Source organism: Cryptomeria japonica, chromosome 3 (genome assembly GCF_030272615.1).
Source record: "Cryptomeria japonica chromosome 3, Sugi_1.0, whole genome shotgun sequence".
In the NCBI taxonomy this organism is placed as follows: Eukaryota; Viridiplantae; Streptophyta; class Pinopsida; order Cupressales; family Cupressaceae; genus Cryptomeria; species Cryptomeria japonica.
In genome coordinates this window covers 598,454,892-598,469,346 of record NC_081407.1, presented here as the reverse complement: position 1 = coordinate 598,469,346, position 14,455 = coordinate 598,454,892, and the positions used below count along the sequence as shown (strand labels likewise).

At 36.2% G+C, this 14,455-nt stretch overlaps 1 protein-coding gene across 1 annotated transcript in view; it reads right to left on the bottom strand.

Annotated features, from left to right (window-relative positions):
* Positions 1-14,455, bottom strand: part of LOC131035729 (2-oxoglutarate-Fe(II) type oxidoreductase hxnY) — a 233,439-nt gene that overhangs the window by 159,944 nt on the left and 59,040 nt on the right. Inside the window, exons 3-4 of the mRNA XM_057967467.2 lie at positions 4,437-4,535; positions 4,104-4,155 (exon numbers count right to left, since the gene is read on the bottom strand). Coding sequence (XP_057823450.1) covers positions 4,104-4,155; positions 4,437-4,535 — 151 coding nt within the window. The remainder of the gene's footprint in view (positions 1-4,103; positions 4,156-4,436; positions 4,536-14,455) is intronic.

Sequence of the window (14,455 nt, the reverse complement as noted above, 5' to 3'; positions counted from 1 at the left end):
TACAATGAGTGGCCAGGGTCGATTTTAGATCAATGGCCAAGATTACAAGATGAAAACCCTAATTAGGGTTTGTTAAAACAACTCCCTCTGGCCAATGAGAAAATTACATTTAGGTTCAATATTGAATGTGAAGCAATAGAAAACAGGGGTAGGTAGCTCAAAGTTTGTGTCTCCATATAATGAGTCAAGTACATTGAACTTGGACATTTTAACCTGGAATCCTTTGATTGGTTGAATGATGACTGGGATACCACCTTTCTCTTGCATTGTAGACCTAATACTTCATCATGAATGAATGTTGATGTCTTGGGCAATATCTCTTGATACTCAACATCTCAAGCTTCAGCAGTGATGATGATGGGAAGCATCATTATGATTTAATAAACTTTGATTAACTCTTCTGAAACTATTTGCCTCCTTGATCACATTTGATGCAAAACTATGTGATGACCTTGGTTGATCTTCCCTTGTTCATGATTCTATCTTGGTGAATGATGTACCCGGTTGGATTTAACTCCTCAATGTACTCACTTTGATTCTTGGATTCCCGAAGAGAATTCAAGATTGTAAATCATCCTTTCATCATGTAAATTATCTGCCCTTCATGCTCCAAGGTCTTGACTTCCTAGCATCGAAATGATATCTTGAAGGTCCTTGAACTTGTCTTGATCAACAAAACTTCTTCATGTCACCATGATGCAATGAAAACTTCAAATGTATTATGCTCCTCTTGTTGTCATGCTTGCCTTGTGTTGTATCCCATCTTGACGTAATCTTCAATGTGCCTCCTCATTCCTCGCTATGATTCTCCAATCAAACCTGAAAAAGAAAACATATTGAATCATATTGATGAAATAATAAAATGAACTTTTAATCCAACACACCTTTATCACATCAAAACCTCATCAATTAAGTGTGAAAAACCCCTTTCCAAATCTGGAAATGCATTTTGCTATCTGGAAGCATCTGATTCTGAGTCTGATTTTATATTTTCCACAGGTCTGATTATATATGGAAAATCTGCTCAGCTCTGCCTTCAAAAGTGGATTGAAAATCTTTCAAATTAGTACCAAAGCCCTATAATCAAAATTGCCTTCTTTGAAAATGTATTTTGATCAATGAAATGATCAAAATTAGTTATCCAAAATTGTTAATCTTGGATGTATTTTGCTGTATCTTGAACTGTAGATCAGAATTCGCTGATTGTTTGAATGATGCTTTAATTAAGACAGAAAACTCCTATATATGCATTGAAGTAAGGAGCTGTGCCTTTTAACCTTGTAGGCCGACTTGCTTTTTGAAATGTTTTGTTTTATTTATTTTTTCAACGGTTGTAAATTTTCAAAATACTTTGCTCTTTATTCTTTGGGTCCACGTTGGCCTTCATTTCCTTTTAGCTGGCACTAATTCTTCTCCATCCTTATTGGGTGCTTTGGAATTGGTCTTATTTTTTTTAATAAAACATTTCTTTCAATGAGTGGGAGCCCTCTATACATCCATGTTGGCGTTGAGACTTTTCTTCATACATTATCAGGTGCAATGTTTTGGGAGTCTGTCATTCCATTATGCAATTTGGCGCTACCTCATCCTTCTGTTATATTATGCTTTATTTACCTTTGTCGAGGATTTCAAAGTCAGGTTGTGATCGGTCTTATTTTTCAAATGGAACATCTCCTTTTGGTGCGTAGGCCCCCTCTTATCCATGCTAGCGTTGATTTTTCTATACCCATGCTTTGGTCTTAAGTAGGACATGCTGCGATGGCAAGGTGGAGAGGCATGTTAAGTGTGGACATGCTGTGATGGAAGAGGTGCGAAGGATGTGGGGGATGTAAGTGCCACGTGGAGAAGGAAGTGAGGGATGTTAGGAGAGGAAGGTGTCGCAGTGGAGATGGGGCAAGGAAGGTCGGTGGGGAGAACATGCCGCGTGAAGCAGGGTGTAAGGGATGTGGAGCAAGGGATATGTCGCGGTGGGAGGTTGGAGAAGGATGTCGGTGGGGAGAAAGGTGCCAGGGTGAGAGAGAAGTAAGGGATGTCAGTGAAAAAGGGGTACCGAAGGTAGAGGGTGGTAAGGAAGGGAGGATAGGGAAAGGCATGAAGGATGTCATGGCTACGGATGCTGTAAAGGATATGGATGTGAGATGGAGGATATGGGATGGAGGGAAGGATGGAAGTGGATGTACAGAAGGATGGAAGGCAGACTCCCTCATATGGAGATTTTATCCTTGATTCCAAATTTCACTCTTTCATATATTTCTTACTCTGAACCTTCATCATGGAATTCAAGCCTAGACACGACCTAGAAACCGCATTGCATCTTCTCTCAAGTAAGAGGTTAAACGGTCCAAAACTACTGCTAAGCTAGGCAACTAAACTAAGACAACTACTCCAGAAAGCAAAAAAAAAAAGTAGGGGTCCCCATTTGCAATGGGGCGATATGTGAAGACGTCGCAACACTTACCTTCACAGGCTGACAGGTTTACCAGCTCCCATACCACTTGTAATGTCCCTTACAGAGATACTTAGAATTTTGCCTTCAATCTGATAGATAAATATATCAACTATGGCATGTAACCCTACCCTTCTTAAAAATATTATGTCACCTTCGATTTACTTAAAGGAACAACCTTGACTTTAACAAGTTTTTGATTGTTGATTGCCTATATATATCGATAGAAGAATGAAATTAACAATGAGGCTATGTTTCTGAAATGAATACAGAAGTATTATTTGAGATAATGAAATCTGATATAATTATTGACTTGAATATGGATGATAGATGACAAGGAATTGCGATTTCTGAATATGACTATATGTTCATGGGTTGAAGGTATGAGAGGTTGTGCCTCAATCAGATAGCTGTGCCTGGTTAGATCTTTATATCCCTGCTATAATACATGGTGTTGTGTCTGATTTTTGCCTTAGGCTTGTGCATCCTTTACCTTGTAATTGGGCGGATTGATACCCCCTTCTTACTCGGTTGTCAACAGGCTCCTTGAGCGCTGCAAATATGAAATAAGATTATAAAACAAACTTCGGTGCTTGGAAGGAACTTATGATCACCCTTAAGTATGCCACAATGAGACATGATGTGAGAAGTTGTGTCTCAACATCCGCAACTCTTTGCAAAAACTGCCTAATTCGTGTCTCTACCTTATAATTTAATTGTCATTAGTTAGTTAACTAATTGCACATTGTGATACTCCTTGAACAGCAATAATGTAGAGGACCATTTATTGTTCTTGGTTCAATCTGTGGTACTTCCTTGAACAGCAATTATGTAGAAGACAATTAACTGTTCATTCGATCTGTGGTGTCTCCCCTTGGATAGCAATAAGGTGTGAGACAAATATGTCTTGGACTGATCTGTTTCATCCCTTCCATTGACATTGATCCTACATTGCTAGTAATCAAGGTGGAAACATCCTTGGCCTGCCACACCTTTGGACCATACAATACTCTTTTACTTGATTTGTATTACATATTCAGTTTGATAATGTTTTGATCAATCATACAAGAGGAAAACAGAGGGCAGATTGGAAGAGGATGAATTGCAGATTTGTGGTGTTGAGCATTCATTTTGTTGTCTGTACCAATTCAAGGGCTGGCCAATTCATCTCAAGGACCCAGTGTAGGCTTTTCTAGGCTTAAATTAGAGCAGATACAGATCAGAATCATCAACAGACCTAAGAACAACAAAATTGCAGATCTTTAGTTTAAACCCCAGGCCATACATATTTGTTGTTACTGCTGAATATTTTCTGAAGTTAAAATAATTTCAAACAGTGCTATTCCTTGTTGATCCTTTGTACTAGACAAAGCATACAAACTGGGTATGTAATCATTCTAGATTCAAGCAAATATTTAGTTCTGATTTGTGGGGTAATTATTTTTTTCAAGGGTTACGAGTTGTGATTTCAGTATTTTCATTATTATTTCTTGTGTTTCCATTATATGCAAAATATCAAAAAAATCAAAAATTGCAAAAACACAAAAATCAGGAAAACACAAAACTTCAAAAAACAAGTATCCAGATCCGGGTGGGATATTTCACAAATCTTATTAAGCATACTCAAATTCTTTTAAATGCATATTCAAAAGCTTACAATGCTTCTTGATGGTACTTCTCCATAATCTGCCTCCAACCAGGCAAAATCTCTGCATTTGTTTAAGGCAGTCAATTACTTGTTTCACAATTTATAGCACAAATTGTATATAAGCATGTCCAAATCTTTAACATTGATCTAAGAAGTCTTGTGATTGCATACTGCCAATGAAATGGACTTGAGGCAAGAATTTACATCCCTAAATTACCAAAGAAACATCTAAAGTATTAGAATTTGACGGTATCCCTAAGTTATTGATCCTTCATAATTCTTTGTATAACATATTTCTCAAAGATAATAATGATCTCAGATATTGGAGAATTGGAGTATCACCTTCTGAAGGCCAAACATTTGATCCAAAAAAGCGCTTTGTTGCACGAGGATCATCCTTTGCCACTTCAACTCCAATATAATACCCTTCTTTACAGTCTCCTGTTTACAAACAATAAAGAAATTATGAGATACTGAAAAATACAGGTAGGCAGTCAAAAAGAAGATAAATTTAAAAGAAATCAAAGCAAATCCATCAATATCCATATCAAGTGAACAAAAAAATGTCTCACTGAATGAACCAAAGAACCAAGGATTGGACTGCAAGTCAAAGAGATCAATGTTGTCTGTCAAAAGAAGGAATATGAAAATCCAAACGGCACCTTCTTTGTTTTAATGAACCTTGTGAGATTATAAACTATAAATTCCAAGGTAACAAATTATGTGTTTTCCTTTTTATATGTATATGGATACTGGGGGCACATCAAAGAAGCTTAGTGCATAGGGAATTTCAGAGGCAGAACAAAACTAAAAGCATTTGTTTATGTCTTACAAAATGAGTGATGTATTTCTTATTTTGAGCTGGGGGAGGCTCATAGCTCAGGCACAAATCTGCACCTATTAGCTGCCCGAGATGAAGTTCACTTGTTGGAGACGCTATGTTCACCAAGTTCATTTTTGGCGGAGACCAAAAAAACAAGAGGATATGAAAAAGAGGTGCCTAGAAGTTCACCCAAAACTATAGGGAAAGGCGGATGGCAGTATTATATCTATATAAAAGATAACAGATTAAACTTTTTAAAAATTTATGGTAAGTTTATGAATAGACAAATTTGATGTGATCATTGATGTTTTGACTGAAGCACAAAATGTTAACAATTAAAATGCAATAATACATTGCACACAATTATCAAAAGAAACATAAAACTTCATTAAAATAATCTAACAGAATTGCTAATAGTATGGTATCACATCACAATGACACTAACAAAGCTACTCTGCTCAAACACATGTTCACACTCAGTCTAAAAGTGCAAAAATTTTCTTGAGTCCAAGTCCCCGTGTGCACTTGGCCTCAATTTGCCCGTCATTTATAAACAGTCTAAGAAATCTTTAAATGGGTCTCCTTTGGTCAAAATTGCGGGAGTGTTGTTCCTCATCACCCTCCATATCCCTATTAGATGTTGGAAGTTGAAAAATCCAAAAACATTCTAAGGCTGGAAGTGTTCTAGTTATTTTCTTTTGTTTTTGCAGTATTGCAGACTATCTATGGACTACCAAACATCGTCTCCTTGTACAGTGTCCTAACCTAACTGCCAATCTTGCAAGAAAGTTCTACAAAAATTCATCGAGCTCTCCTTTCCATCATTTTCCTACTCTTATCCCTATTTGTGGTATTTCAATGGGCATCTAGACTTTATTTCATGTGTCCTAAACTCCCTTTCCTACATCCCCCCAATTCTCCAATTTCTTCTCCTTTGCAAACTTTTGGAGTCCAACTAGATTCCTCTTCCCCCTCCACTTCCTTTAGCTAAACAAGTTTCTCATGCATCATTCTTAGTCACTTTTGCAAAATTCTTTTTCACCCCCAAACCTCCACACTTCCTCTAGTCTTAACTCCATTTCCAAGTACCAGTTCATCATTCCCTTTGATCCTTTCTTACGGATTTCCACTTCCACATTGAATTCCTACAATGGTTCCCAACACTTTTTTTCATTAATTTCTTCCTATGTAGAATTGAAGGTAACTGAAATGACCCCAATTGATGAATCATTAATTGTTATTTAAAATAAGTAATAAATAAAAAAATTAGCATTATGAAAATAATAATATATAATTGATCATAAATTATTATTTGTAAATAATAAATAGATAATGCATAATAATTATCAATAATAATATATATCATTAGTCATAAATTATTATTTGTCAATAATAAATAAATATTATCAATAATAAACCATTAGTCATAAATGGTTATTTGGAAATATTCAAACATAAATTAAGTTATATTGTTAATTAATAAAAATAGTGATTAGAATAGGACATTAATAAATAAAGAAAACAAATCAAATTAATAAAGGAAATAGTATAAACAAATAAAAGATCATGCATTAAACTAGACATAACCAAGAGCCACGCCCGGGAGTCACGATCGCCGAAGAAGCATCTCACGATGCCTATGAATACTGCATCGATGATACACGAAGGGGAAAGCACGGAGAGAGAAAGAGTAGATAGCGGTCTAAACACCAGCGGATTAAGGACGCGACATTACCCTTGGACGCGTATAGCCTGTAGCTCCCGTGTACAGGCAATGGAAACCGCGTTGGAGACGAGTCGCGGTAGTAGAGGAACACACCCGCATACAGGCAACAGAAGCTACATCGCGGGGGTAGAGGAGCGCACCATTCACAACCAGTTTCGCCACCAGCAAGCATTCTGTAACGGGTTCGTCCTAAACCAAAATAGATACTTCATGAAATAATAGAATTCGAAATACACCATAATAGTAGTTTAATAGAAACTGGTAAATAGTATTCTAGATTAATAGGAGAAGCATTTAGAATCAAGCTGCAGGGGTGCATTCATAATTGTTATAATGGACATACACTTAGAATTAAAAAAAGACACTTCTAGGAACAAAGACACATTCAGCATCATATCATAAGAGCGATATTTATATAGTAGTGATGTTAAATAATAAATCACCATCAGAATGTAGAGATACACTAAGAACTAAAGAACAGAAGAAATGGAGATTGCCACAGAGACAATTTATAAGAGTTAGGGATCATTGAAACATTTTAAAACAGAGTTGAATACCCAGATCCCAAGAGGAAACCAGATAGAGAGAGATTCATATGGAATTTCGTAGAGGCAATATATATATTGTAGAGGTTAACCATATGCATATGTTAAAGATAGAGAAGCTGAGCAGGGGTGGGATCTCTACCAGACTTTGAGAAAATTAATGATTTCACTCATTAATAGAGATCCCAAATAGAGTCATTCAGAGGACGATATCCTGGGTTGCTCCTAACTGAGAAATATTTCTCAATAGAGGGTTGGGACAACCCAGGTAAAATCCAACTGAATATTGTATCCTTTTTATAGATAACCATAAATTAGTTTAATATATATATAGGATAACATATAGCATTCTTTCTTTTATAGTTGCACAGTATAAATATATCTATGTAATCATCTTTCATATTGCTTGTGTACTAGCGTTTGTTTACAGGACTTGAACGCCAAATATCCCAGTCCCCCAACTGGGAACATTACAGTAACTTTTGAACATCTTGTTGTTCTCTCAAAACTCCCCTCTTGATGTCTAGTTCTACATCTTTTCCCCACACTTCTTCCATTCAATTCATTCACTTGCTTTATCCTTTTGTAGGTGTTCAATAGACTTCTAGACTTCCTTTTTTATGCCCAATCCTGAGGTCCAATTTCACAAGGAAACCCCACATCTCCATTTTTCACATCCCAACCTACATCAAACTTCCACATTTTCTCTTTTTCACCTCAACCACTCTCCTAAACTTCCCAAGACATCATTCATGACTAATTTTTACCCTTCAACTACTCCATACAGATTTTTCCCACCCAAATACCATTGTCCATCCCAAGGACACAGATTTTCTCAAAATTTTAATGGTGGATGATGAAGATTTCCAATCTGCCATTAACCCAACGGTTGAATTCAATCCCAGATGGTACTCATGCCTATTCCAAATCTTCCATTTTGCGGATTTCATGGGTTGTAGCTTATCTTGCACACAAAAGTCACAATGTCATGTTCTTCATCAAATTCCTAGAAGCAACTATAGAAAGGGCTATCTACCTCCCTACACAATAAAAAATGCCACTGATGACTTAGGAATGGACATTATCAGACTTGGAAAATCTCTCAAATGTCTCCAAGTATTTGTGGAACCCTCAAACACATTATCTATGTGCAAAAATGTATGATTTCTAATGTAATAGGCATGGTTCCAAATGCATGACCATGTGAGGATGATGCAAGAAGACATGGGCAACTTGTACAATTCCAAACGACCCTAGTTCTTCTTCCAAAGATTGCACAGCGATGTGGAAATAATGGAAAAACGTTTATAGAGCAAAAAACAAAGAGAAGAGATTACAAACCATTAATGTTTCTCTCTAGCAAAGGGTTCAGGGCATTTTCTATATTGTAAATCTAGGTTTTCTCCCAAAGTGTAATATCATGCTGTAACTATATTGTTTTTATTACCTTTACTCCATGTATAGATGAGTGGAATATCACTATGGGTTACCAAAGCAACATCTTCAAACTCTTTACATGGTTGTTTGTCTACTTTATGAATGTACAAAACCCTTGTGTTATCAAACTAACATATAGGCATATAGTAACAGACAAACAAGAGTGTTTTGTGCAATCAGTGTGGTTTGCAATCAAAGAAACTTGGGGCAGATCTATAAGGTAGAGAAAGAAGACTCAAAGAAGCAGTACATATGGTTGAAAATAACAGAAAATCAGGTAACAATAAGGTTGGGAGCTTGCTACTTCGCTCCAAAAGGCTCAAAATCATATAAGAAAAGGAATCTAGATTGTGAAGATCCATAAGCATCACTAAAAAAAGCCATTTCTGTTTTTAATATTATGGGGGAAATCCGATCATAACCCAATATTTATAAAGATGACCATCCGGATAAACATGTAACAAGGGGAACAAAACCAACCCAACTAGAAGAAAGCATCTTCACAGGGCGGAATCCTCACGACCCAAGAAAATCAAAAACTCTTCAAAGTCGCCCTCAAATGGATTATTAGGAAATGTGAGAATATTTCATATTATACAGATAATCATTTTATAAGCAAGGGTATGCTGGTTCCAGTAGTGTTGTAAACACACACACCCCATTTGCAAATGGGGACCCCTCTTTTTTAAACTTGTTAGCTTAGTTTTGCTTAGCTTGGCAATAGTTTTGATCTCTTAGCCTTTTGGGGGGTATTAATGTCTTGTCAATCTGGAGGAAAACATTGATCAATCCTTGTTGAGTCAATCACCTTATAGTGCAAAGATCTCTCCTTGGAAAGGGTATGCTCAAGTTAGGAATAGGTAGGTCAAGTCAAGAATTCCAAGTCCAAGATGAGGAATGAATAATGAATCCTTAAGGAAACTAGGAAAATCCAAAGTTTGAACAAGAAATGTGCAATTGATCCAAGGTTTCCATTCCAAATCAAGGGAAATTCCTTGTCAAGGTCAGATTCCCAACCTTGACAAGAATGGAAAATAAGTTTGAAAGTACACGAATGTGAACTTCAAGATTGGAATAGAGGACAAAATTTTGAGAGACTTCACTAGGCACTAAAATGTTGTTAAAAATGTTGTCGAAAATTGTCGTCAAGACAAGGTGTCAAGAAGGTGAAATTTGGAAATGCAAGTGTGGATTCGGAGAAGAAAATTCAAGGATGTAATACCAAGACAAGGAAAATTCCTTGTCAAGTCGAATTTCCAACCTTGACAAAAAAGGAAATTAAGGAAAACTCTAAGAGCTATTTTAAAATCCTTGGATAAAGTTGCAATTTTCATGGAAAATCCATGATTGAAATGAGGAATACCTAAGTTGAAATGTTAAAATCCTAAGTTGAGAAGTGGAAATCCAAAATTAAAATGAAAAATCCAAGGATGAAACATGAATTATCCCTCTCAAGATCGAATTTCCCTTAGCATTTTATGAAAAATCCTTGTCAACCTCTAATTTGCACCCTCTTTGTCCTTACACAAGGTGAATATACGCTCACTTGTCCTTGAACACACAAGGTGAATATGCGCTCACTTGTCCTTGAACACACAAGGTGAATATGCGCTCACTTGTCCTTGAACACCTTCAATTCACACTCATAAGTCCCTCTCCACCTTGGAAATGCACTTATGAGTCCTTGGACCATAGAAGCATAAGTCTGCAAAAAATCATGATTGCGCACGATTAATTGGGAGTCAGCAAGCCAACCGATTTTTTACAAAAATCACATCAACGATTTTCAACTTTTTTTGACCAAATAATTCAGATTAAAATTGGAAAAAATTCAACTGACAATTGGCTGAAAAACATGGAAAACTGCAAAACCCTAAAACAATGCAAGTACCCCAAAAAAACAGTGAAACGGGAAAAAAACGCCACAAACGCCTATATACCGACTCACACAACATATCCAAACCACAGGTGCATGGGAAACAGCAAAAAAAAATGCAGGAGAGTTTCGGGAAGTGTTGGATCTGCGAATCTTTCTGAGGTGCACAACCAATTCTTCCATTCTTGTTGGTTCTGCAAATCTTTTCGGGGGTGTTGATCTTCCATTCTTGCATGCCATACAAAAAGAAGAGCTTAAAATTCTTTGTTCAGGATTTCTCTATCGTTTACTCTGTCTATATTTTTTAGTAGTAACTCTATAAATCAAAAATATAATTGTTGTTAGTAATAAAGTGCAATTAAGAAATGCAAAGATCTACGATTTCAAAATGAAATAAACATTCATGTTTACATGTCCTTGTACACACCTTGGATAGACTATGGTCCTAGCCCACTGCTCATGCCTCCTCATTTACTCAGACAGATATTCAAATGGATCAAGAAATAGAATAGGATACTCCATCAAGAATCTTCAACCCTAATTATAGACAAATAGAAACTAGTGGACTTGTGTTTTTGTATGGATGTGGTTGATACAAAGGCCAATTTTGCATCCTCTCTAGACCTCCGTGACCATTACTTCAGTCTTATTTTGTCACAAGCTTGTTAATTCTTATCATTCAATTTTTGAGTATGAAATCATTTACATCTCTTAGTTATTTGGCTTGATGTATATGTCTATATGGTGTAACTGGTTAAAGATACGGCAAACTTGGGTAGTTAAACATCTATAAGGTGTCAAATATACCACAATTACTATTTATTTGTTCATATCATAGAAGGATAAGTTACTGATGTGAGTGGACCAAAATATCTAGTATGATATCTCTTTGCAAGCATACAAATCCAAATCATCCAGGAATATGCGTTGGTAAAAACATATGTACTTTTGTGTAGACATGTAGAAGCAACCAAATTTCTTGGGAAGAATCATAACTTAAATTTATCAGTACCATTATGTATACCGTCTCAATTCTATTTTTTTGCCAATGCTCTTCATTCCACAAGAGCAGCAAATGGAATGTTGAAGTTATAGCTGCGATAGAGATCTAAGATGCATATCTATTTTCCTCTCCAACGTCTCTTATTTATTTCATATCGCAATCTTCTATTTGTCTCCGTCTTGGTGGCTTCCGTTACCTTTATACCATTTCATTGGCATCCGTTTTCCTTTCGAAATTCTTCTTTGTTTATCCGAATGCTATGGTGGTTGTCGATGTGATTTCTATGCGACTCTCGATGAGTCATCTATGTGGTTGTTGGTGACTTTTCCTCTTCCATCGTGGAGTCTCTTCACTTGCTATTGGATTCTTTATATACATCGCTCTTTTATTTTCGTGGGTCTTCTTCTTCGGCAGATTGATAATCATATTGCGGGCTTATCATTTTGTCTCATAGCAAGTTGAGAGTAATGTGTATGGATTCTGTCAAAACAGTAATATTATATGTTTTCTGTGTTCAGAGTTTTCCAGACTTATGAAGTTTTATAGAATGTATATGAAATGTATCATTTGACTTCATTGTCATGATTGATTTGTAGAGAATCAAACTTATCTTAGTGTGATTGATAGTAACCTGAAACTATCAATAGTTGTATTCATTTTCAGAGATATAATAAAATTCATTTTTGAGTGGGTTGGGTTTTTCACCCTCAGGTGGAGGGTTTTCCCAGGATAAAGTTCTTGTGTTTGTGTTGTTCTTAAGTTTAGTGTTTTGCTTTCTATTTATTCTGGTTCAAATTTAACATGGTATCAAAGCGGGTTTAGCAGATTGATCCAGAACCAGAGTCTTTTAAGTTCTTTATTTCTTTATTTTGTTTGCCTAGGTTATTCATAATGGTGAACGGATTGAAAGTAGAAGATAGACTAGATGGGTCATCAAATTTCTCTTATTGGAAATTTAGAATTTTGATTACTCTAGAAGAGAATGATCTCCTTGACTATGTCTTGAAAGATGTAGAAGAACCTTCTGCTGATGCAGAGAAAGTTCAATGGAGAAAAAATAGGACCATGGCTAAGAAAATTTTGATTGATTCTATTAAGGATCATCTGGTACCTATCATCTCTAAGTTGGATTCAGCTAAGGAAATGTTTCAAACTCTAAAGGATCTTTATGAATTCAACAACACCAGCAGAGCTTTAGCCCCGAGGCGTCAACTGCTGCATGTGAAAATGTCTAGAGGAGAATCTGTTGCTTCTTATTTCATGAAGATTTCTGAGTTAAAAGATCAACTTAGAGCAATTGGAGATACTTTTGTTGATAAAGACTTGGTGATGTTAGCTATGAATGGACTTCCCAACTCTTGGGAATCCTTCATTCAAGGCATTAGTGGAAGAGATGAAATTCCTAAATTTGATAGGTTGAGAGCAGATTGCATCTAGGAAGAATGCAGACAAGAAGCAAGAGGCAATGGTCGCAAATCTCATCATGAAGATGATCATGTGCTAGCTGCTCACACATCTAAAGGGAAAGGAAAGATAGGTAACTTCAAAAGATTTAGAGACAAGAATTTTGAGTCAGCCCCTGATGTCAAGAAAAAGAGAAAGGACCTTTCTAGAATTCAGTGTTTTAGGTGTGACAAATTTGGTCACTTTGTCAGAGATTGTGTATCAAGGTCAAAGCCTCAAGTAGCTGCTGCAAATGTTGAGAATCCTTCTCCTCAAAGAGAGTCAAGTGAAAATTCTGAGGGATTCTTATTTATTTCTGCACTTTCTAGTAATGTTCCTCCTAACAATGATACGTGATTGATAGATAGTGGAGCATCTCGTCATATCACTGGTTATCGTGAACACCTTTCAAACTTGAAAGAAAAAGACTCTCATCTTCAAGTTATCATTGGTGATGATGCTTGCTATTCTGTGAAGGGTGCTGGTTCTAATTCTTTTCAGTTAGACTCTGGTATTCCTCTTCATTTAAGTGATGTACTATTTGTTCCTGGTATTAAGAGGAATCTGATTTCTATTTCTGCATTAGAAGACAAAGGTTATCATGTTGCTTTTGCTGATGGAAAAGTACTTGCATGGAAGAAGAACTCAAGTATTCAATCAGCTCTTGTTATTGGTGTTCGTCATGATAGTCTTTACAAACTTTCAGCTCATCTCATTCAAGTCTTAGCTCATGATTCTTCAAGTTCAAGTGAGTTGTGGCATAAAAGATTTGGTCATTTAAATTTCAGAACTTTGTCTACAATGGAGAAGGTTGTCAATGGTCTTCCAAAGCTGAATAAAAACCATGGTGGTGTTTGCAAGTGGTGTGCTTTAGGTAAGAACATTAAGAGCACCTTTCATAGTAGTGAAAGTAGGGCAAAGGATGTTCTAGAACTAATTCATTTTGATTTATGTGGACCTATGTCAGTTGCTTCACTTAGTGGTTTTTGGTATTATGTCACCTTCATTGATGATTTTTCACGTAAGTGTTGGATTTACTTTCTTAAGTCTAAAGAGTCTGATGAAGTGTTGTCCAGATTTAAAGAGTTCAAAGCTCTAGTTGAAAATTTCTCTAGCAAGAAAATAAAAGTTCTTAGATTTGATAATGGAGGAGAATATGTTTCTGGTGTTTTTCATAACTTTTGTGTTGAAGCTGGGATTAAGAGGGAGTTTTGTGTCCCTTGTAATCCTCAACAAAACAGTGTGGCTGAAAGAAAGAATATGACAATTGTTAAGGTAACAAAGGCTATGATTCATGACCAAAGTCTTCAAACATTTCTTTGGGCCGAGGCTTGCAGGATAGCAGTTTACATTCAGAATCGTAGTCTTCATCAGATTCTAGACAACATGACTACAGAAGAAGATTTTTCAGGTATCAAACCAGAGGTTAGTTATTTCAGAATTTTTGGATGCCCCATTTATATTCATGTTCCAAAAGAGAAAAGAGCTCAATTAGAACCCTCCGGCAA